Source organism: Lepidochelys kempii, chromosome 23 (assembly GCF_965140285.1).
Source record: "Lepidochelys kempii isolate rLepKem1 chromosome 23, rLepKem1.hap1, whole genome shotgun sequence".
NCBI lineage: Eukaryota > Metazoa > Chordata > Testudines > Cheloniidae > Lepidochelys > Lepidochelys kempii.
Genome location: NC_136402.1, coordinates 1505717 through 1528108, shown reverse-complemented (window position 1 = coordinate 1528108; position 22392 = coordinate 1505717). Strand labels below are relative to the sequence as shown.

The window sequence follows — 22392 nt, the reverse complement described above, 5'->3', positions numbered from 1 at the left end:
CGCTATCTCAGAGTACTTGCATGGACTCACACACGCACGGACACACACTCGCACACGCACGGACGTACGTGCACAGACACACACTTGCATGGACTCACACACGCATGGACACACACTCGCACACGCACGGACGCACACACGGACACACACTTGCATGGACTCACACACACACGGACACACACTCGCACACGCACGGACGCACACACGGACACACACTTGCATGACTCACACACACACGGACACACACTCGCACACGCACGGACGCACGTGCACGGACACACACTTGCATGGACTCACACACGCACGGACACACACTCGCACACGCACGGACGTACGTGCACAGACACACACTTGCATGGACTCACACACGCATGGACACACACTCGCACACGCACGGACGCACACACGGACACACACTTGCATGGACTCACACACACACGGACACACACTCGCACACGCACGGACACACACACGGACACACACTTGCATGGACTCACACACGCATGGACACACACTCGCGCGTGGACACGCACAGACGCATTCTCTGATTCTCCTGTTCCAGGCAGGAGTCTGGGGGCCCCAGGACCTCGTCCCAAGAGAGAGAGGTGGCACATGGGGTCCAAATGGGGCCCCCCAGCAGCCCCCAGGCGTGTCTCTGTTAGCAAGACCCCACACAGCTCCCAGGGCTTCTGGCCGGTCGGCTCCTCCCCGCCTGCCCACGGCACGTGCCGGCACCAGGGGCTCCGGGTGCCCCGGTCTTGGCCCGGCCGGCTCTTCCACCGAGATGCGGCCCTGGGAGCCCTGGCGGCCGATGACATCCGCAGAGCCCGGGAGGCCAGGCGGAAGATGGCCCGGAGGAGCCGGCTCGGGCTCCTAGGCAGAAGGTGAGGAGGGGTCAGCAGGAGATGCTGGGGGGAGGGGGGCGCAGGCACAGCCAGGCCTTGCATGCAGGGCGGGAGTGCTGTCTGGGGAAAGGGGGCTGGGGGGTGTCTTTTAATTGGACTCTTGGTCCAGGACAGGCAAAAGGGGCTGGGGCAGGGGGCGCTTGGGACACCTGAAAGGGGCCTCAGCACGGACTAAAGTCCTGGGCGTTCCAAGGAGTGCGCAGACCGACACAGGGAGAGGGGAAACCGAGGCACGAGGCGGGGCAGGGACGTCCCCGGGGTCACCGGGCAGGGGCAGTGGTCGAGCGTGGGAACGGAGCCCCCGCGTCACAGCCCTGCCCCCTCCCCCGCTGGACACGCTGGCCCCACAGCCCTGCCCCTCTTCTCTTCCCGCCAGCTCAGCGAGAGAGCCCGGGAGCGGACGGTGCCCGCGTCACGCGTCGGCCGGCTCGCCAGCTTCGGAGGTAGAGTCCGCGAGAGCCCGGGGCTGGGGGGGGTGTCAGTGTCCCTGCCCTGGGGAGGGCGTGGGGGGGTCTCCCTCCCTCCTGCCCCTGCTGGACGGGATGGGCCCTGCTCTGTCTGTACGTGTTGTATCACCCGTGGGTGAGATCACTCGTGCTCCCCGCTCCATTCTAGTGCTATGTGCATGGACTGGGGGGGCCTCCTGCCCCCCCTCGCAGCCCCTTTCCGAACGCAGAACGTGACCCCCCCTGGGGACTGGCCAGCAAGGGGCTAGCGCGCCCCACGCCTCAGCCTGGCCAATGGCTCCCCCTGTGCGGGATCCCCGGCCCTGCCCCCTCAGCCCCCCCAGCGGGTTCCCCCGCTGCCCAGCCCCCCAAGGAGCAGCCCTCTGACCTGTGCCTCTCTCCCCAGGTCTGGCGGTGGGTCTGGGCATCGGGGCCCTGGCAGAGGTGGCCAAGAACTCGCTCCATGGGGAGAAGAAGCCAAGGGGTAAGTTGTGGGGCTGGCTCCTGCCTGGCTCTCAAAGGGGCAGCCCTGGAGACTGGATCCCTGTGGCCCATATACCTCAGGGGGTGGAGGGGGCTGGGGAGGGGGTGGGGGGAGCTGGGACGGGTCAGAGGGAACTGGATTGCTGGCCCATTGATCTCCCATGGGGGCCGGTGGCTGCTGAGATGTGGGTGTCAGTCCCCCAAGGAACTAGCCCTAGGTCCCCCGCACCCCCACCTCACTCCCTGCCCCCTTTGCACAGACAGCAGCAGCCCCGTCCCAGGCTCCAGCCCCTTCCTGTCGGAGGCCAACGCGGCGCGGATCGTGGACACGCTGTGCAAGGTGCGGGGCGCCGCCCTCAAAATCGGACAGATGCTGAGTATCCAAGGTAGGCGCCTGCCCGCCTGGCCCCCCCCTTGGCCCTGGCCCCTCAGCCTTGGGGGAAGGGCCCGGGTCTGGAGGGGGCGGGGGTGCACAGAAAGCCCCCCACCCCGCATGCCGGGCACACGAATGTCACGGGCTGGGTGTCAGTGATGCTCGGGACCCGCAGGCTGCTCTAGCTGACATAGGGGCCCAGGGTGTAGAGCAGGGCGGTTAGAGCTGTAACCCCCAGGGCAGGGATGGGGGGCAGGGAGCCAGGCTCTCTGGGTTGGGCTGCACAGGGGGGCTCTAGTCTGAGCCTGGCTGCCTCTCCTGGGGTGTGGGGGGCGCGTCTGGCCCCGGGAGCACCCCGCTGAGCAGCCGGCTTCTCCCCACAGATGACAGCTTCCTCAGCCCGCAGCTGCAGCGGATCTTCGCACGGGTGCGGCAGAGCGCGGACTTCATGCCGGCCTGGCAGACCAGGGTGAGTGAGGGCCGCCCCACGGCGTGTATCCCGGGGGAGCCAGGCACAGCCCGGCTGCTGCTGCAGCGTCCTGCTGGCGACGGGACTGAGATCCCCCAGGCCCGGGGAGCCGGTGCCCGAGAGATGAGATGCTCCGGCATGCCCCCGGGGGGTGGCTGGGCTGGCCCGGGGCAGGGCGCCGGCTGAGCCTGTCTCTCCCCCCCTCGGCGTTTCAGAGGGTGCTGGCAGAGGAGCTGGGGCCGGACTGGCGGGAGAAGGTGGCCTCCTTTGAGGAGACACCCTTCGCAGCGGCTTCCATCGGCCAGGTGCACCTCGGGGTGCTGCGCGACGGGACGGAGGTGGCCATGAAGATCCAGGTGAGCAGCCTGTGCCCCCCAGCACCCATGGGTGGCAGCCTCAGGGTAGCCAGGGCCATTTACAGAGGGAGCATCAGGGAGGGGTTAGAGCGGGGGGCTGGGAGCCAGGACTCCCGGGTTCTCTCCCTGGCCCTGAGAGGGGAGTGGGGTCTAGTGGTTAGAGCAGGAGGGCTGGGAGCCAGGACTCCTGGGTTCTCTCCCCCTGGCTGTGGGAGGAGAGTGGGGTCTGGTGGGTTAGAGCAGGAGGGCTGGGAGCCAGGGCGCCTGGGTTCTCTCCCTGGCTGTGGGAGGGGAGTGGGGTCTGGTGGGTTAGAGCAGGGGGGCTGGGAGCCAGGACTCCTGGGTTCTCTCCCCCTGGCTGTGGGAGGGGAGTGGGGTCTAGTGGTTAGAGCAGGGGGGCTGGGAGCCCGGACTCCTGGGTTCTATTCCTAGTTCTGCTACTGCCTTGCTTTGTGACCTGAATCAGCTCCCTTCCCTTCTGGGTACCTCAGTTTCTGCTGAGTGGGGCAGTGGCCCTGGCTGATCCCTGGGCAGGGGTTGGGAAGGGCTCCGAGCTGCGGGGGGCCTGGCGCTCCCCGCTGCGTTCTCCAAGCCAGCGCCTCTCTCTCCCTCCCCGCAGTACCCGGGCATAGCCCAGAGCATCCGGAGCGACGTGGAGAACCTGGTGGCCCTGCTGAGGCTCACCGTGGTGCTCCCAGCAGGTAAGGGTCTGCGCCGGGCCCGGGGGGGGGGCGTTACCCAGCGTCTCGCCTGCCCCCTCCCCTGGGCGTGTCCTGCTATCCTGGGGCCTCCTTCCTGACCCCGCCAGCCTGGGTACAAAGTGCCCCCTTCCCTCGGGGGCTACATCGCCTGCTGCAGGCAGAGGGGAGCCTCCCCGAGTCCGCAGCCTCACCCCCCCCCCCGCCCTCCCCAGGCCTCTTCGCCAACAACACGCTGCAGGTGCTGCAGAGAGAGCTGGAGTGGGAGTGTGACTACCGGCGCGAGGCCGATTGTGCCCGGAGCTTCAGGTACCGACCGCGGGGCCCCTGGGCAGGGTCCTGGCTCCCCAGCCCACATTCAGGGCAGCATGCCCGGCTCCGGCGTTAGTGGGGCGGCCCCCGGGGACTCCATGTCCCGGCATGCCCGGCTCCGGCGTTAGCGGGGCGGCCCCCGGGGACTCGGTGTCCCGGCATGCCCGGCTCCGGCGTTAGCGGGGCGGCCCCCGGGGACTCGGTGTCCCGGCATGCCCAGCTCCGGCGTTAGCGGGGCGGCCCCCGGGGACTCCGTGTCCCGGCATGCCCGGCTCCGGCGTTAGCGGGGCGGCCCCCGGGGACTCCGTGTCCCGGCATGCCCGGCTCCGGCGTTAGCGGGGCGGCTCCCGGGGACTCCGTGTCCCGGCATGCCCGGCTCCGGCGTTAGCGGGGCGGCCCCCGGGGACTCCGTGTCCCGGCATGCCCGGCTCCGGCGTTAGCGGGGCGGCCCCCGGGGACTCCGTGTCCCGGCATGCCCGGCTCCAACTGAGCTAAGCCACCTGTGGGCTACTCCTTGGCCCCCTTCTAGCAGGGCTGCCCGGACCCCTAGAAGCAATGTCCTGCCAGCTCAGAGGTGGGGGCCTGGTGCCTTCCTGCCCCTGGGGGTAGTGGCTGGGGGCTCCTGGCTGGCAAAGCGGGGGTAGCCAGCGGCATCCTGCTGCCCCCCCAGGCAGCTCCTGGCCGGCGACCCTTTCTTCGAGGTGCCCAGGGTGGTGGGCGAGCTGACGACACGGCGGGTGCTGACCATGGAGCTGGGGAGCGGCGTCCCCCTGGATCAGTGCCTGGAGCTCCCCCAGGACATCCGGAATGAGGTGAGCTGATCCGACGAGCACGACAGCCGGGCTGCCCCCCCAGGGGGATGGGGGCTATTGGTGAGAGCAGGGGGCTGGGAACTAGGACACCTGGGTTCTATCCCAGCTCTGGGAGGGGAGTGGGATCTAGTGGTGAGAGCAGGGGGGCTGGGAGCCAGGACTCCGGGGTTCTCTCCCCAGCTCTGAGAGGGGAATGGAGTCTAGTGGTGAGAGCAGGGGGGCTGGGAGCCAGGACTCCGGGGTTCTGTCCCCGGCTCTGGGAGGGGAGTGAGGTCTAGTGGTGAGAGCAGGGGGGCTCGGAGCCAGGACTCCTGGGTCCCATCCCTGGCTCTGGGAGGGGAATGGGGGCTAGTGGTGAGAGCAGGGGGCTGGGAGCCAGGACGCTTGGGTTCTATCCCAGCTCTGCCTCTAAGCTGCTGTGTGCCCTGGAGCCAGTCCCCGTGTCTCCAGGTCGGCAGAGTGGGGATTATGACCCTGTGGGGCAGGACCTGGCTGGCTCCATGCTTGTGCAGCGCCTGGCGCGGCAGGGCCCCCGATCGAAGCTACCATAACTGCGATCCCAGGGCCCGGCCTGCCGGTGATTCCCTTCCCCCGCTGCCCCCCCAGATCTGTCACAATGTCCTGCGCCTCTGTCTGCGGGAGCTCTTCCAGTTCCGCTTCATGCAGACGGACCCCAACTGGGCCAACTTCTTCTACGACGCACGCAAGCACCAGGTGGGGTGTGGGCCCCGGCCGGGGGAGGGGAACCATGGGGGGGGCACGCGCTGCAGGACAGACTGGAGCCAGGGGGGCTGCAGGAGAGCGGGTGAGCCCATGCCAGCCTCCCGGGGGTGGGGGGAGCCCCCCGGCCCCCTTTCCACAGTTCTGCCCCTCACGGGGCTGCTGGCTCCAGGGTCTCTGCTGGGAGCAAGAGTCACACCAGGCCCCCCCCCCCCAGGTGGGGTTACCGTAATACACATAGTAATTGCCCCCCAGGACCCTGGCCTCTAGGAGCTACCCTAATACATGTAATAGTTGCCCCCCAACTCTGGCCTTTAGGGGTACTGTAATATACATAGTAATCACCCCCCTGGCCTCTATGGCTACCCTAATACGCATAGTAGTTCCCCCTCCATCCCATGGGGCGCATCGATCCAAATCCACCCAGTGCTCTGCGGCTGAATTATTCATCGGGTCCTCTCTCCAGCGAGGAGCTCGCAGATCCGCTCCATGGCCCGGGCAATAAAAAATACATCAGCTAAAAACCCCTCTGGCCGAGCGCCAGGCAGAGCCCCAGCCGCTGGCGAAGGCCAGCTGAGTACGGAGCATTCTCAGGGCCCAGCAGCAGCGAGTTCCACAGGTGTGCGGGGTGGGGCCCTGCTCGAAATCAGGCGATCCTGACATTTCCTGGTGTGGTGCCCGTTCCCGGAGCAGGCCTGAGCCGCAGCCCAATGCAGGCAGCCCCCTAAGAAGCTGCCCGGGGCTCTGAGCCGCTGCTGTCGTTCGTTACAGGTGACCTTGCTGGATTTCGGAGCAAGCCGGCCCTTCAGCAGAGAGTTCACCCATCACTACATCGAGGTATGGGCGCGTTCACCTGGCCGCCCACCCCGCAGGAGCCTGCCTGTCTGTATTGGGGAAGTCCTGGCTGCTGCCTCGGAGCCCACGGGGTTGGAGGCAGAGGGGGCAGGGCGCTAGGGCGCTGTGTTGATGGGACTCCTGGATTCCCTTCCCAGCTCTGGGCAAGTTAGCGCCCCGCCCCATGCCTCAGTTTCTCCTCCCAGCCTGTGTCTGTTCAGACTGGGAGCTCTTTGGGGAGGGACCATCTCTCACTCTCTGTGAGAGTGCTAAGGGGCCCTGGTGCTAAGGGGCCCTGATCTCGGTCGGGGTCTGTGCTGCCCCCAATGCGACGGGGGGTGCTCTCCTCTGGCAGTCGGTGCTGGCAAGCGGCACAAGGGGGCACTGTGCTGCAGGGGGCAGGGGCCAGCAGGGGCGGGGGCTGGCAGTCAGGGCTGACCCTAGGGCGGCACTAGGGGGCGTCCTGCAGCTTATTCTCACCTGGCCCCTCCCTGCCGCAGGTGGTGAAAGCTGCAGCCGAGGGGGACAGGGCCAAGGTGCTCCAGAAATCCAAAGACCTGAAGTTCATGACGGGCTTCGAGACCAAGGTGAGCGGTTGGGCTGGGTGTGTGCTGGGGGCCAAGCAGGGACTCTGTGGGTGGAGAGTCAGGGGCGCTGGGGGGCCAGGCTGGGCAGGGCTAGCAGGGGCTGCGGGTCAGGAGTGAGGGGCACCGGCAGGACTGCAGGGGCCCAGGGCCGGGCTAGCAGGGGCTGCGGGTCGAAAGTGAGGGGCACCGGCAGAGCTGGGTGGGGGGCAGGGCCGGGCTAGCAGGGGCTGCGGGTCGGGAGTGAGGGGCACCGGCAGAACTGGGGGGCGGGGGCAGGGCTGGGCTGGCAGGGGGCCGCGGGTCAGGAGTGAGGGGCACCGGAAGGGCTGGGCTGGCAGGGGGCCGCGGGTCAGGAGTGAGGGGCACCGGCAGAGCTGGGTGGGGGGCAGGGCTGGGCTGGCAGGGGGCCGCGGGTCAGGAGTGAGGGGCACCGGCAGAGCTGGGTGGGGGGCAGGGCTGGGCTGGCAGGGGGCTGCGGGTCAGGAGTGAGGGGCACCGGAAGGGCTGGGCTGGCAGGGGGCCGCGGGTCAGGAGTGAGGGGCACCGGCAGAGCTGGGTTGGGGGCAGGGCTGGGCTGGCAGGGGGCCGTGGGTCAGGAGTGAGGGGCACCGGAAGGGCTGGGCTGGCAGGGGCTGCAGGTCGGGGGTGAGGGGTACTGGCAGAGCTGGGTGGGGGGCAGGGCTGGGCTGGCAGGGGGCCGCGGGTCAGGAGTGAGGGGCACCGGAAGGGCTGGGGCGTTCTGTGCAGGAGTTTGGCTGGTCCAGTAGCTGACCCTGCCCCCCCGTGCCCAGGAGTTCGAGGAGGCGCACGTGGACACGGTGATGATCCTGGGGGAGGCTTTCTCCGCCCCGGGGCTCTTTGACTTCGGGGCCCAGAGCACCACGCGGCGCGTGCAGGCCCTGATCCCCGTCATGCTGCGCCACCGTCTGACGCCGCCCCCCGAGGAGAGCTACGCCCTGCACCGCAAGCTGGCCGGCTGCTTCCTGCTCTGCGCCCGGCTGCGCGCCCGCGTCCCCTGCCACGGCCTCTTCCAGGAGCTCTACGGGCAGTACTGGGCCCGGGAGCGGGGCGCCTAGCGCCAGGGCAGGGCCTGGGACCCCAAACAGGACCTCCCTGCACCCAGACCCTGGCTGACCGGAGAGACCGGAGCCCTCGCTGCCGTGGGCTGGGAGCTCGGGACCGGCTGCGCCCACGGCCCTGCCACGCCGTGCCCGCGAGCGTCGCGGTCCTGTCGCCACTCCGTGCCCATTAAATCCTGGCACCTGGGCTGGGCCTCGTCAGTTTCTTCCCCGCCGCTCCCCCATCCCCGAGTCAGGTACGGATTCCACGCCCCCATCCCCCCGCTACTGCTGCTCCCCCCAGAGAGAGCTGCAGGGGGGCAGGGGCTGGCCCAGCTGGAGGGAGACAGGGTGGCCCAGTTGGTTAGGGGGCATTTGGGGGGCAGAGTCCTGCTGCCCCCAGCTGGTTCCTGCAGAGCCAGGCGAAGACATGGACGCAATTCCCATTTTAGGGTCCCCCCCATTGGGCCCGCCATCTTTGCAGCTCCTCCCCCGCAGCAGGGCCAGCCTCCCCCCCCCAGCTCTGCACCATCCCGGTGTCCCACATTCAGGCCCCGTGACAGCAGGAGCTTTTGGTCTCTTTCCAAGGCTTTGATCTTGCGTCTTCAGCCCCCCCCGCTGCAGCTTCCCCGGCGGGGCGGGCAGGACTGGGGACAATCCAGCCCCAGAGCAGGGAGCGAATGGGGCCGGGCCATGAGGGAGCCGATTCCGGGAACTGCCGGGGATCCTCCCTTCACCGCCAAATCCCCAGGGAGCCTGGCCTGACGGAGACGAGCTCCCGGCCGTGTGCCCGCTGCCCCCCCCGGGAAGCCAGCTCCGGCTGCCGCCTCTGCCAACTGTGGGAGCTGGTACTTCGCCCTGCCGGGCCCCAGGCAGACGAGAGGGGACAGGCCCGTGCCCCATTCCCTGGCCCCCTGAGCCGGCCCGTCCCCCGCTGGGGTCAGGTCGGAGCCAGCGCCCCCTAGAGGGAAAAGGCCCCGTGGCCCATTCCTCAGGAGCAGGCAGCTGGTTTTAATTTGAGCGTTCGTTTCCGGCTAACGTCATGGCAGCTCCCAAGAACACGGCAGATTTTCCCACCACAAGGACGTGCAGAACCCAGCTCCAGATGGTTCGCTTTCCGCAGCTCCGCCTGGGCGGCCACGGCCGGACCTGACTGTCTCATGCTGACAGAATCCCTTGGGTTACAGTCCCAACGATAGACCCCGACCGAGACCAGGGCCAGGCTCTGCCCAGACCCCGAGATCAGGGGCCTGTCGGGCCGGGTGCTGCCCAGACACTGGGTGGGACAAGCCCTGCCCCAAAGAGCTCACCGTCTAACCAAAGAAGGATTATCTCAGTTTTTCAGATGGGGAAACTGAGGCCCAGAGAGCCAACATGCCCACGTTGCCTGGGCGTGGAACTCAGCTCTCCTGAGTGTGTCCCCACCAGCGCCCAGCTCGCTTCCCTTGGGCCAGCAAGATGGGCTGCAAGGTGGCGTCACACCCCCACCGTCCCCTCCCTCTCCGAGCCGAATGCGGCCGGGCTGGCGGGACGGCACCGTGGGGCTGGGGGTGGCCGGTGACGCATCTGGCGGTGAGGCTGGGCCCTGGCAGCTGCTTCCTGGCCATGGGGTTGTTCACCGGTCTCTATTGGTAGTGGGTCCCAGCGCTGGGGGGCCTGGGAGCCAGGACTCTCGGATCCTATCCCCAGCATGGCACATTCATCCCAGGGCCACGGCGAACCTCCCCGGCCGCACGGCGGCTCATTCGTAGCCCAACCCCCCGGGCCCTTCATTTATTACAGCCCCCAACCTGTTGTCGCCTGTTTGACAGATGGGCACGACCCCCCCGAGTCCAGATTCCTGGTCCCCCTGTTCTAACCACCAGAGCCCACTCCCAGAGCCGGGGACAGAACCCACGAGTCCTGCCCCGTATAGGGTGTTGCTCGCTGGGTTGGATCGATGCTCTGGCAGGGCGGGAGCAGCTGCAGGCCCAGGCTGGGCACGGGGCTGGGCCTGGGGGGGTGGGACGGGGGGCCACGGAGTCTAACCCCTGGCACTGGGGGTCCCCAGCCAGAACAACGGCGGTTGCCCGTGGCTCCATCCAGCCCGTGCTCAGCCGCCCTCTGTCAGGTCTGAACCGGTTTAAGGGCGTCCACACACAACGGTGCCCCACTCCCAATTGATTGAAGGGGGGGGGGAGGTGTCCCATCTCTCACTTGCTCTGGGCTGGTGTTCTAGTTGGTTGGGGTGAGACAGGTGTGTGCTGGGGGGCAGCGATGGATCTGCTCTGGGGGTCTGTTGTTCGGAGGAAGGGGGCCAAGAGGTAAAGGGGCCACCCGTCCCCCCCCACACTCTTGCCTCTGAGCACCGGGCCCGGTCTGGGGGCAGCCCTTGTGCCTATCACTGGGTGGGGAGGGCTATTTGCATATGCATGAGCCTGGGGGCCAATGGGAGCAGGCTGAGGGACTCTTGCACCAAAAAAAGGGAGGGGTAGGTCAGGAAGGCTTATTTGCATATTAATGAGCCCAGCGGCCAATGGGAAGAGCCGGGGCGGGGGCTGAGGCCGTTTGTAAATAACGGGAGGGACGGAGGGGGTTGCGGTCAATGCAGAGTTCATTTGCATATGCATGATCCCACAGCCAATGGGAGGGGAGCGGAGGGGCGCTGGGAAAGGCGCGGCCAATGTGGGGGGCGGGGGCCGTGAGACCTCGCGCCGAGGAGGGCGTGGCCGAGCGTGGGGCTCATTGGCATATTGATGAGGCGGGGGGCGTGGCCAGCGGCTGGAATGCTCCCGGGGCGGGGGAGGCGGCGCGTGCGTGCGACACTGTAACCGGGGGCCGGAGCCGGAGCCGGAGCCGGGGCCGGGGGGGGCCGCTCGGTGCCTGCGGAGCCAGCGCCCGGGTAAGGACTGGCCGGGGGGGGGTCCTGGGCTCCGATCCCCCCCCGCGCCTTGTGCACGTCGCATCTGCCCCCCCGGGGGTGCAGCCCCCCCCCGCCATAATCAGCCTCGGAAAGGGGGGGGCTCAGCTCCGAAAATCCTGCCCGCCTCGGGCCGCCCCCTCCCGCAGTGGCGGCTGCACGGGGGGGCTCTAGCAAAGCGGGACCCCCCCCTCCTCTCCCCTCCCTGCGTTTATTACAGATCCCATCTGGGGAGGGGGGGTCACCCGACCGGACGGGTTTATTAGCCTGCGGCCTGCAGCATGCTGGGGGGGGGGTTCTGGGGGCCCCCCCACCCCCGGTGCTGGGTCCGGGCGGGGAGAGCAGCTGAGATGCCGAGGCCTGGCTTTGCCCCCCCCCCGATTGTTTTCTCCAAAGCCACATAAACGAGAGAGGGGTCTGTGTCCACCCCCCAGGGGTGCGTGGCTTTTGGGTCGCTCCCTTCCCTAGGCCTGCAGAAACTGGGGGGGTCTGGGCCGGGGGTCGGGATGGGGAATTTGATTGTTTTTTGCAGAGTTGGGGGGGCGTCAGTGCTGGGAAAAGGGAAATTCCCCCTCCGCCCCCCCAAAAGGAGGGAGCCGCGCCGGGGAGAAATGTGTCATTTATTTTTCTAGCGTTTTGCAGATCTGGCAGGACTGTGGTTCGGGGCCTTGGAAACCAGAGGCAGCCGCCGAGGGGGGGGCTGAGCGCTGGCAGATGGCGCAGGCTGGGCGATCGATCCAAGCCACGCGGGCGCGATCAGTCGCCCCAGGGCGCCGTGGAACTGGGGGGCGCCCATTTGCACAGCGCCCCGTCTGGCGCGCCTGACGCCGGTGGGTTACGCACCGGTTTTGGATCGGAATCTGAGGGCAAGGGGTGATGCTATCCGGGGGGGGGCGATAAACTCTTGCAAGTTCGCGCGTCTCGACGGGGTGCGGACGGAAGCGGAGCTGGTGCCCGGGAGACCGGATTTAGGGTCTCCCCACGGCCGTGCCCTGGTGCCCACTTCTGCTGCAAAGAAACCACCCAAGGTCGGTGCCGGTTACCCGCCCGGGGCGGTTTCTTTCAGACACAGGAGACGGGGGTGTGGACCATCGGGGGGACCTCAGGGCGCCCCAGAACAGCCAGGGGAGCCCGGCGCACAGGGGAGCTGCTTCTGTGGAGTGCGTGGATGGGGAAGGGGCCGATATGCCCTCTCCTGAAAACAGCTAGTTCTTGGGGGCTGCCTCCACGTCTGGGGGTGACCGATCTTTTGCGGGATGTGCCTGTCCCGGCAGGGAAGGAGGAGATATTTGTCACACCCAAACCAAGGGGGCTTTCCCCAGTGCAACCCCCCCTTCCCTGACCCCTCTGATCTCTGGCTCCTTGCCCCGCAATTCCCAGGCTGGGGCGTGTTTGCGCTGGGAACAGGTGGCGGCTGCAGCCGGCCTGGGGATGTGAGAGTTTTGCTGGGGAAGTGAGGATGTGGCGTATCCCAGGCAATGATCAAAAGACCCCCCCCTTCCCCCCCAGCCGCTTGCCTTAATCATGCGGCCCCTGGATGCTCAGTGACTCAGGAGCCGGTGGAGGGGGGCAGGGGAGTGGATGGGTCTTTATTTTCCCGGCTGCTCCTGGGAGGCCTTGTTGCGGTACGGATTATTCCCCCGCCGCGCCCAGGCCTGGCTGCCCGGGACCCCGGGTGTCTGCGTCTGGCTGGGTGCAGGGGCCAGCACGAGGGGGAGCTGTGGGGACTGGGGCTCTGGGGTTCTACCTCAGCTCTGGGCAGGGGAGCCAGGCGTCCGGACTCCTGGGTTCGCTCCCCAGCGAGGCGGGGTCCAGGCGTCCGGACTCCTGGGTTCGCTCCCCAGCGAGGCGGGGTCCAGGCGTCCGGACTCCCGGGTTTGCTCCACATGAAGGGGCTCAGGGATGAAGTGGTTCCCAGGTCTCTGGCTCGCCGTTCTCCGGTCGCGGAGCAGGGGTGACGTCTGGGAAGTGCTTTGAGGGGCGTTAGAAGCGTCGTATTTCTGCACAGTCCGAACACACTGGAGCTTGGTCCAGGCCACGCCTGGAACAGCAGGGGAGAGCTCCCTGCATAAACAACTGCCCCGCCCCAGAGTCGGCTGCATCTCGGCGCCAGGCAAGGGGTCCCTGGATAACCGGCCCCTGCACCCCACCCCAGAGATAGATGCATCTCAGCGCCAGCTCCCTGGATAACCAGCCCCCGCACCCCACCCCAGAGACGGCTGCATCTTGGTACCGTTCAAGGGGGTCTCTGGATAACCGGCTCCCGCACCCCACCCCAGAGACGGCTGCGATTCATCCTGTCTAGTCTGTACGGAGGCTGGGATCTCGCCAGGGGCCGTCGGGCTCTGGCGCTGAACTCAGGCTAGGCCCGGATCTTCTGCAGCTCAGCTGGAGGGGACAGCAGGGCCATTCGTGGGGAAGACACTGGGCCAGGAGCCAGGACTCCTGGGTTCAATTCTCAGCTCTGCCACTGGCTCCCTGCACCTCCCGTTCCCCACCTTATGCTGGGAGCTCTCGGGGGAGTCCTGGCTCCAGCTCCCCCACGCCCCCGCTCTAACCACTAGACCCCCCTCCCCGCCAAGACCTGAGGATAGAACCCAGGAGTCCTGGCTCCCAGCCCTAGTCCCTACCTGCTTGATCACACTACTTCAGTAGGGATGTGGCCTGTTTCTCAGATCTCCTCCCTTCTGAATTCTCTCTCCCCACTGTGATTGCTCTGTGCCTTAGTTTCCCTGTGCAAATGGGGTGTGAATCCCTAGCTCTCTGCTGGGTCGTCCTCCCCGTGGATCCCAGAGCCCAGCCGGGGTGGAGAGCGGGGACCGGGGCCTGGAGCGGACGGTTGGCAGCGGGGCTGATGGGGCAGGGTGGGGGGCACTTGCCACGGGGGAGCGTACAGGAAGCGCTCCCATTCCCCGGCCCCTGGCAGAGACAACCGCAGAGATCCCCAGGGCCGGCCTGGCTGAGCTCAAGGAGCTGGGGGGCGGCTGGGTTCAAGGGGTCCCAGACGCCAGCCGGGAGCCGGCAGGAAGTTGGGAAACGATCTGGAATTATTAGCATCCGTTAGAGCCACATCGGAGGCCAGCTGCTGCTGGAGTCTCCAGCCAAAGGGGGTGGAGTGGAAGGGGAGTGGGGGCTAGAGGTTAGAGCTGGGGGGGGGGTCAGGGAGCCAGGACTCCTGGGTTCTCCCCCCAGCTCTGGAAGGAGAGTGGGGTCTAGTGGGTAGAGTGAGGGGAGATCTGGGAGGAGAGTGGGGTCTATTGGTTTTGGGAGGAGAGAGTCAGGATTCCTCGGTTCTATTCCAGGCTGTCGATAAGTCACTGTGGGGTAGGTCACGTCCCGTGACTCAGTTTCCCTGTGACCAGCATAGCTCCCTCCCAAGGAGCTTGTGGGGCTGGATTGATCCACCAAATGGGGTCAGGAGCTTTGGGCCGAAGTTGCCTTGGGGAGGGGGGTTGGTGCCCTGCCAGGTACCCACAGAAATGCAGCTCCGCCCAGCCCACCCTGCGTGGCCTCATCTGGAGCTGATCAAGGACGGGGGCCGGCCTCGGAGCCCCCCGGAGCTGCCCCCGCGGGCAGGGCTGTGTCCCAGGCCAGAGCAGGCCCCCAAGCTCGGCTCTGCTCTGGGGTCCCTGCCGGGGGGGGGGGAACAGCACTGGCAGGCGACTGGCACGGCGGGGGGGGTCTCCTGGTGTCCCCGGAGTGGAGCCGAGCCCCCAGAGCTGTGGGTGGGGGCAGACGATGCCAGCGGCTGTGCGGCACGGATCCCTGGGCGAGGCGTCCGCTTGGCTCTGCTCCGTGGGCACGGTCTGGACCAGGTCCCCCCAGCTCCTCCCCCGCTTCCCGCAGGGCTGGGAGCTGGGCACCGGTGGGGCAGCGTCAGCCCCATGGGGGGGCGTGAATGGGAATATTTATCTCCCCCTCCCGGAGCTGGGGGAGCTCAGCCCTTCAGGGGGTGGGCAGGCTGGGCTGATCCTGTCGGGGCTCCGGGGGCTGGTCTGTTATTGTAGGGTCTGCGGGGGCTTGTGTGTTATTGTAGGGTCTCTAGGCGTGTTGGCTCCGGGGGCTGGTCTGTTATTGTAGGGTCTGCGGGGGCTTGTGTGTTATTGTAGGGTCTCTAGGCGTGTTGGCTCCGGGGGCTGGTCTGTTATTGTAGGGTCTGCGGGGGGCTGTGGCTCCGGGGGCTGGGCTGTTATTGTAGGGTCTGCGGGGGCTTGTGTGTTATTGTAGGGTCTGCGGGGGCTGGTCTGTTATTGTAGGGTCTCTGGGTGGGGGGCTGCAGCTGGTCTGGTATTGATTTGATTCTCGCTAGTTTCACTTTGAATTCCAGTCCCTCCTGCCCCCACTTCCCCCCCGCCCCGGCCCCCCGACACTGTCCAGCCTGGTCTGATTTGTCGGAGCCAGGACCCCGCCCCCGCCAGGAGAACTCGCCCTGCGCTTGATTTCACCCAGGCTGCTGCTGACGGGGGTAGGGGGGACTTGCCCCCCATTCTGTGGGAAGACACCCCACATTCCCTTAGCCTGCTGGGGGGGGCGTCTTTTCCCCCAACCCCAAGGGCTCAACACCCCAGCTCCCCGTGGCCGGACACCCCACGCTCGAGGGGGCGGGGGTATTTAGGGGGAGCAGGTGGGGGGTGTTCAGGAGATCGGGTGTGCAGGGGGGTGGGGGGCTGGGCAGGGGAGGGGAGGCGGGGAAGCAGCTGAGGAAACAAACCCCCTTGGCCAAATGTTTGCCGGGCCCTGACCTCCCCGCACGGCTCCAGCTGGTGTTGCGGGGGGGAGGACAGCTGTCCAGAGCCCTGTGCTGGTTCGGGGCAGCTGCCTCCCTCAGGGGAGGGGGGTTACCATGGGGCTGCCCCCCCCCCCGCGGCCTTTTGTTCTGGCCGCCCTCGGTTGTCTGGGGCTGAGTTTAAATCAAGACCCCGATGCGGGCCTGGCCCCTCCCCCCCCGATGCGGGCCTGGCCCCTCCCCCCAGGACTTCACCCCCCTAAAACACAGGCCTGGCCCCTACCCTTCCCTCCCCATCTTCCCCACTCCCCCTCCAACGCAGGCCTTGCCTCCCCTTGGCCCCATCACCCCACTGCCCCCCCCAGCCCCCAAAGAGCCAGCCCTGTCCCACCCCCCAGCCCACCCCCTCCCTGTCCCCCCCCAGGAGTCCCCCCAGCCCAACCTGCCACAGCCCCCCCGTCTCCAGCCCTGACAATCTGCTTTGGGGGGGTTCAGGCCAAGTCGGTTTGGGGGGTGGGGGGTTCCATCTTGGCCCCTTTTGTGCCCCTTGTTAGGAGCTGGGGGGGCATCGTGTGGGGCACAGGCCAGCTCGGCACAGAGGGGCCCACAGCAGATGCCCTCTGTGAGGGAGGCTGGGGGGGAAGGGGTTATATAGGTCCGTAGCACCACCCCGCCCTGCCAGGGCCCCGCAGCCCCCCTCCCTCCCCCGTGCTGTTCGTGTTTCGGGCACACCCTGAACCTTCCTGCATTTCGGGGCACCAGGGGCTGATGAGTGGGGGGAGCCCAGCTCGGGGAGGGAGGGGCTGAGTGTCTCCCAGGGGTGAAGAGGCAGCTCATGCGAACTGGGGGGGACCCCCGGAGATGGGGTGCACATTCCCAGAGTGATCCTTGTGTCTGTCCACATTGGCAGCTCCTGAGGGCAGTCCTGGCTCCCTGCCCCCCCGCTCTAACCACTAGCGCCCACTCCCCTCCCAGAGCTGGGAGAGAACCCAGGCGTCCTGGCTCCCAGCCCCTCTCCTCTAACCACTAGCCCCCACTCCCCTCCCAGAGCTGGGGCGAGAACCCAGGCATCCTGGCTCCCTGCCCCCCATTCTAAGCACTAGCCCCCCCCCCGAGCTGGGAGAGAACCCAGGCGTCCTGTTTGCAGTGGGGGCCCCCGGCCTCACGCCCGTCTCCCCCAGGCCCGGCGTGGCGCGATGAACAAGCTCCGGCAGAGCCTGCGGCGGAAGAAGCCGGCCTACGCGCCCGAGGCCAGCCGGCCTCACCAGTGGCAGGCGGACGAGGAGGCCGTTCGCCGGGGCAAGTGCAGCTTCCCTGTGCGGGTGAGTCCGCCGGGCGGGGGGCTCTCGCACGCCCGGCGCACTCCTGTGTGCGAGCGGCTGTCACACACACGTGCCCAGCAGGGTGCCCACCGGTCCGGGGAGGTCGCACGCTCGGCTCGCACGGCTGGCACACGGGGGTCGGGGGTTGTGTTCTCAGCTTGCACGTGTGGGCAGTGGAGAGGCACAGGCTGAGGGGTTGCACGCTTGGCTTGCACGCCTACGTTTGCAGTAGCTCCCCTGGGAGGCACACGCGTGTGCCCCGGATTTGCACATCCCCATCTCGCACACGTGGGCCTGCTCAGCTCCTCCCCCTCCCTGCGGGGAACCCGGGGGTGGCGCTGGGCATGGTGGGTGACGGGGCACTTGGGCCTTGCCTTGGGGGGTGGCCTGGCTCTGACCTCTGCCCCCCGCAGTACCTGGGCCACGCGGAGGTGGAGGAGTCCCGGGGGATGCACGTGTGTGAAGAGGCCGTGAAGAAGCTGAAAACAGTGAGTGCAGCTGGCCTGGGGGCCGGGGGGGCAGATCTAGGCCAGATGCCCCCACTGGGGGCCCCCAGCACCTCCTCCTTCAACCCCCCTCTCCATCCTGAGTTTCCCAGCACCCCCTTCAACTCCCAGCCACCCCGAGTTCACCAGCACCCCCTTCAGCCCCCACCAAGTTAACCAGCACCCCCCCAGCCACCCATCATCATCCCCCCATTAATCTCCCCCCAGCCTTGAGGGCACTAATGGATTTCTCCATTCTTTGAAGTGGTTCCCCCCAGCCTGGGACTCTGCCCCACCCCCATGGGGCAGAGGGCTCAGGAGCGAGGGATGGGCTGGGGGGGTTTCTAGTGTCCCCCCACTGACACCCCCCCCCCGGTTGCAGAGCGGGCGCAAGTCGGTGAAGTCGGTTCTGTGGGTGTCGGCCGACGGGCTGCGGGTCGTGGACGACAAAACAAAGGTACGGGGGTGGGGGGAGGGACTGGGGATTGTGGGGGGCACGGCTGGGGGGGTTATGGGGCGGTTGGGAGCCGTGGGGGGGTCCTGCCACCCCCCAGCCCCCATGGTCTCAGTGGGAGCCCCGTGGACGTGCGGTGTCTCCCCCTGGGCTGAGGCGGGAGGGAAGCGGGGGGGGGATGAGCTGCCCCTGTCTCATGCCCCCCCCCCCAGGATCTCATCGTCGACCAGACCATTGAGAAGGTTTCGTTCTGCGCCCCCGACCGCAACTTCGACAAGGCCTTTTCCTACATCTGCCGCGACGGCACCGCCCGCCGCTGGATCTGCCACTGCTTCCTGGCCCTCAAGGACTCGGTGCGTGGCCCCCTGGCACGCCCCCCCCGCCCCGGCATGCCCCCGGCATGCCCCCCCCAGCACGCCCCCCCCGCCCTGGCACGCCCCCGGCATGCCCCCCCCGCCCTGGCATGCCCCGCCCACAGCCCCCGGCATGCCCCCCCGCCCTGGCACGCCCCCGGCATGCCCCCCCCACCCCGGCGCCCCCCCCGCCCTGGCATGCCCCGCCCACAGCCCCCGGCACGCCCCCCCCGCCCCGGCACGCCCCCGGCACGCCCCGCCCCGGTGCCCCCCCCGCCCTGGCATGCCCCGCCCACAGCCCCCGGCACACACCCCCCGCCCCGGCACGCCCCTAACACCCGCGCTCGCTGGGTCTCGCATGTGCCCCTTTGCCTGCTCATGTTCCACTGCGCCCACTCGTGCCCCCCCCGACCGGTCCCTGCCCCCCCCGACCGGTCCCTGCCCCCCCTGACCGGGCTCTGCCCCCTGCCGCAGGGCGAGCGGCTGAGTCACGCCGTGGGCTGCGCCTTCGCCGCCTGCCTGGAGCGCAAGCAGAAGCGGGAGCAGGAGTGCGGCGTGACGGCCTCCTTCGGTGCCAACCGGACCAGCTTCGCCCGCCAGGGCTCCTTCCGCGCCCCGGCCGCCCGCCCGCCGGACAGCCAGAAAGGTGACCGGGGCGCCGCCCCCCCCGCGCCCTCACTCCTGACCAGCTCCGCCCCCCAGTCTGCCCCCCGTGTCTCCCGTCCCCCCAGCTCCACCCCCTGTGCCCCCCGTCCCCTCAGCTCCTGACCAGCTCCGCCCCCCAGTCTGCCCCCCGTGTCTCCCGTCCCCCCAGCTCCACCCCCTGTGCCCCCCATCCCCTCAGCTCCTGACCAGCTCCGCCCGCAGTCTGCCCCCCGTGTCTCCCTTCCCCCCAGCTCCAACCCTGTGCCCCCCGTGCCCTCAGCTCCTGACCAGCTCTGCCCCCCAGCTCCGCCCCCCGTGTCTCCCTTCCCCCCACCTCCCGTCCCCCCCCGTGCCCTCAGCTCCTGACCAGCTCCACCCCCCCAGCTCCACCCCTCATGCCCCCCGACCCCCCAGTACCCTCCGGGTTCCTACCCTGCCCAACTCTCCCCCACCCCCCAATACCCTCAGCTCCTGACCATCTCCGTCCCCCAGCTCTGCCCCCCGTGTCTCTCGTCCCCCCAGCTCCACCCCCTATGCCCCCTGTCCCCCCGTGCCCGCAGCTCCTGACCATCTCTGCCCCCTCTCCCCCCCACCCCTCTGAGTACCTGCCCCCCCAATACCCCAGCTTCTGACCATCTCTGCCCCCCATCCCTGCCCAGCTCTAACCCCCCCCCCAGGTAGCCGCCCCACTCTGAGTCCCGCCCAGCCCCCCCTTTGCATGCTGGGCGGGGGCCACTCCTGGTCTGAGGTGGGGGGACTTGAATGTGTGGGGGGAGGGACGGAGGTTCGTGGGGGAGGGGGCCGTCCTGGGGGGAGGAGCCGAGGGCACGGGGGGGGGGGCGTGGTGGGGGGTCCACGGGGGGTCTCACCCCGACTCTCTCCGCCAGCGGAGGCCGCCCCCGCCGCCACCCCCTCGGCGCCCCCCGGCCCCGCCCAGCCGGGCAGCGTCTCCCCGCCGCAGGGGGCCCCCTCGCCGGCGGAGAAGGGGGAGGGGGGCCCCCAGCACGCCATCCCGCGTCGCCACGCACCCCTGGAGCAGCTGGTGCGACAAGGCTCCTTCCGCGGCTTCCCCGCCCTCAGCCAGAGGAACTCGCCCTTCAAACGCCAGCTCTCGCTGCGGCTCAGCGACCTGCCCTCCACCCTGCAGCGCACGGGGGGCTTCCCGGCCCGGGGCGCCGGTGAGCCGGGGGCAGGAGGGGGAGCTGGGGGGCCGGGGGGCCGGTTGGGGGGAGCTAGGCAGCCAGGCACGGGGGGCTGGGGGGGGAGCTGGGGGGGCCGGGTGGGGGTACTTGGACCCTAGGGGTGGTATCTTGGCTTCCGGCCCTTTAAGAGATGGGGGGCGTGGGGAGCCCCAGAGGGAGGGGGGGTGGTTTGCTCCGAGTTGCCCCCCCCAACTCTGCTCCCCACCCCACCCCCAGTGCTGGAGCTGGAGTCGACCCCGCCCGGCGACAGCGACGGGATCAGTGCCCTCTGCAGCCAGATCGATGCCTCCTTCGCCCGTCCGCCCGCCGACCCCTTCAGCCCCACGGCCACCGACGGCATCGCCTCCCCCCCCGCGGGGCTCCCCCAAGGTACGGGCCCCCCCTCTGTGCCCACTCCCTGTGCCACGCCCCCCCGGGTACACCCCTGGGGTGCCAGGCCCCTTCTGCCGCGCCACTCTCCTGCCCGGGGATCCCGCCCGGGGATCCCGCCCGGGGATGCCCCATACCCCCACTGTGCCAAGGGCACAGGGACAAGCCGTCCCCCGAGGGAAACCCCTATATAACCAGCCCCTGCCCCCCACCCCAGAGAAAGCCGATCTCAGCGCAGGGTGGGGGGTCCCTGGGGAGCCAGCCCCCCGTCGCCCTGCCCTGGCATTGGCATGCGGCTCGCTCCTGACGTGGGTTTTTCTCCTCGCCCGCAGAGCCGGCCGCCTGGGGCGAGCCGGGGTCGGGGGCCCCCCCGCCGGCCCCCCCGTTCCAGCCCGGACACAAGCGGACCCCGTCGGAGGCCGAGCGCTGGCTGGAGGAGGTGGCCCAGACGGTCAAAGCTCAGCAGCTGGCCCCTTCCACGGCACCCGTGCCCACGGCCCTGCCCGCCACGCTGCCCCCCTACCCCGTGAGCTACGCCGCCGCGCCCGCCCCCGTGGGCATCTTCCGGCCGCCCCACATGCAGCCGGCCCACGTGCCCACGGGGGCCTACCCACTGGCCGGGCCCTACGGGGCGCCCAGCATGCCCGTGGTGGGCATCACCCCCTCCCAGATGGTGGCCAACGTCTTCTGCTCCACTGCCCAGCTGCCGCCCTCGAACTCGGGGGGCAAGGCCGGCTCCTTCCCCCCTGCGCTGCGGGGCCCCGTGCTGCCCCCTCCCCCCCAGGCCCGGCCCAAGTCCGGCGGCGCCGCCCCCTGGCCCCCGGAGCCGGGCCAGCCGGGGGCCACAGCCCCCCCGCCCAAGCCAGACCCCTTTGAGGCTCAGTGGGCGGCGCTGGGGGCCAAGCCCCCCGGGGGGGCCGACCCAGTCAACCCCTTCGCCGGAGACCTGCAGAAAACCTTTGAGATCGAGCTGTGAGCTGGGGGGGGCCACCTGGGTCCCCGAGCCCCCCACTATGGAACTGACTATGGGGCCAGGTAGAGGTGGGGGATGTACGGAGACCCCCCCACCCCAGCGGAACCTGGGTCACCAGCTCCTTGTCAAATGGGGGGCAGCCTGGGGAGGGGCCCCCAGGACTGCTCCCCCCCGCCCGCCCGCACCAGCTTTGCTGCTGGGGGCTTTGCCGGGGGGCCAATGCGGGGCTGAGCGTGGGTCCCAGTCCCTGGAGGTGGGGCTGGGGTCTGCTGAAGTGGGGGGGGGAGTGTGGGGGTGAGGAGCCTTTCCTCCCCCCGGTGATGAAATGGTTAACAGGTCCCTAGCTGGCTGGCTGCAAAGGGGGAGGGATCCTGGGCTGTACGTTTTGGGGGTCTGGACCGGGGAGCACCCCCCAGATCCGGGGGTGATCAGGGCTAACCCCCCCCCCCCGAGTCTTGTGGTCAGACCTGCAGAGATGAGGCCCCGCGGACCTGGGGGCAGGTGGTGGGGGGCTGAGCGGAGGGAAAATGGGGTCCTGGGGGCCGGAATTGGCCTCCCCTGCAGGGAGCTGCCTCGGGGGCGGGGGGTTTGGTTCTGGCCTTTCCGACCCCATAGGCCTCTGCTGCAGCAGTGGGGGGGGGTCACGATGCACCAGCACCACCTACTGGGGGGTGCTGTGGCCCCCCGGGTCCCTCAGCGTGGCCCAGAGGGGGAGTCTGGGGGGAGGGGCAAAGCAGGGGTGATGCTAACCCTAAATCTTCTGCGGGGAGCTTCCCCCCCATAGGAAAAAACACCCAGAGCTGGAGCTTTTCCTGTCCAGACCCCTGGCTGGGCCTGGCCTGGGGGGGGTCTCAGGGGCCCTTGGCCAAGCGGGGCGGGGGGGTTGTTCCTGGCTCTAATTTATTGTCTTT

General features: G+C 68.8%; 2 protein-coding genes across 4 annotated transcripts; both read left to right on the top strand.

The window, feature by feature from the left end:
• Positions 1-20: 20 nt before the first annotated feature.
• Positions 21-8261, top strand: COQ8B (coenzyme Q8B). The gene is given in 15 exon segments (XM_078850290.1): positions 21-758; positions 761-844; positions 847-884; positions 1282-1348; positions 1758-1835; positions 2095-2220; positions 2591-2676; positions 2892-3032; positions 3652-3733; positions 3946-4039; positions 4713-4854; positions 5461-5568; positions 6346-6411; positions 6909-6995; positions 7787-8261. Coding segments are annotated over 15 exon segments (2154 nt in total). The 5' UTR covers positions 21-88; the 3' UTR covers positions 8072-8261.
• Positions 8262-10870: 2609 nt separating this feature from the next.
• On the top strand, positions 10871-22392 carry NUMBL (NUMB like endocytic adaptor protein). Of its 3 annotated transcripts, none has more exons than XM_078850292.1 (9): positions 10871-10934; positions 16860-17000; positions 17414-17488; positions 17868-17942; positions 18152-18292; positions 18767-18938; positions 19825-20115; positions 20356-20508; positions 20841-22392. In XM_078850292.1, exons 2-9 carry the CDS (start codon positions 16875-16877, stop codon positions 21482-21484), a joined length of 1677 nt encoding a protein of 558 aa, XP_078706418.1. In that variant the 5' UTR covers positions 10871-10934; positions 16860-16874; the 3' UTR covers positions 21485-22392. The 3 variants fall into 3 exon arrangements, with proteins under 3 accessions (XP_078706418.1, XP_078706419.1, XP_078706417.1); XM_078850293.1 differs by having other exon boundaries at positions 10878-10934; positions 16826-17000; XM_078850291.1 differs by having other exon boundaries at positions 10879-11782.

Bases quoted from the DNA above. Each gene is read 5' to 3' on its own strand.
- NUMBL (XM_078850292.1), top strand. From the start codon at position 16,875: ATGAACAAGCTCCGGCAGAGCCTGCGGCGGAAGAAGCCGGCCTACGCG. The intron at 17,489-17,867 runs GTGAGTGCAGCT...CCCCGGTTGCAG, and splicing joins CCGTGAAGAAGCTGAAAACA to AGCGGGCGCAAGTCGGTGAA. The intron at 20,509-20,840 runs GTACGGGCCCCC...CCTCGCCCGCAG, and splicing joins CCCCGCGGGGCTCCCCCAAG to AGCCGGCCGCCTGGGGCGAG.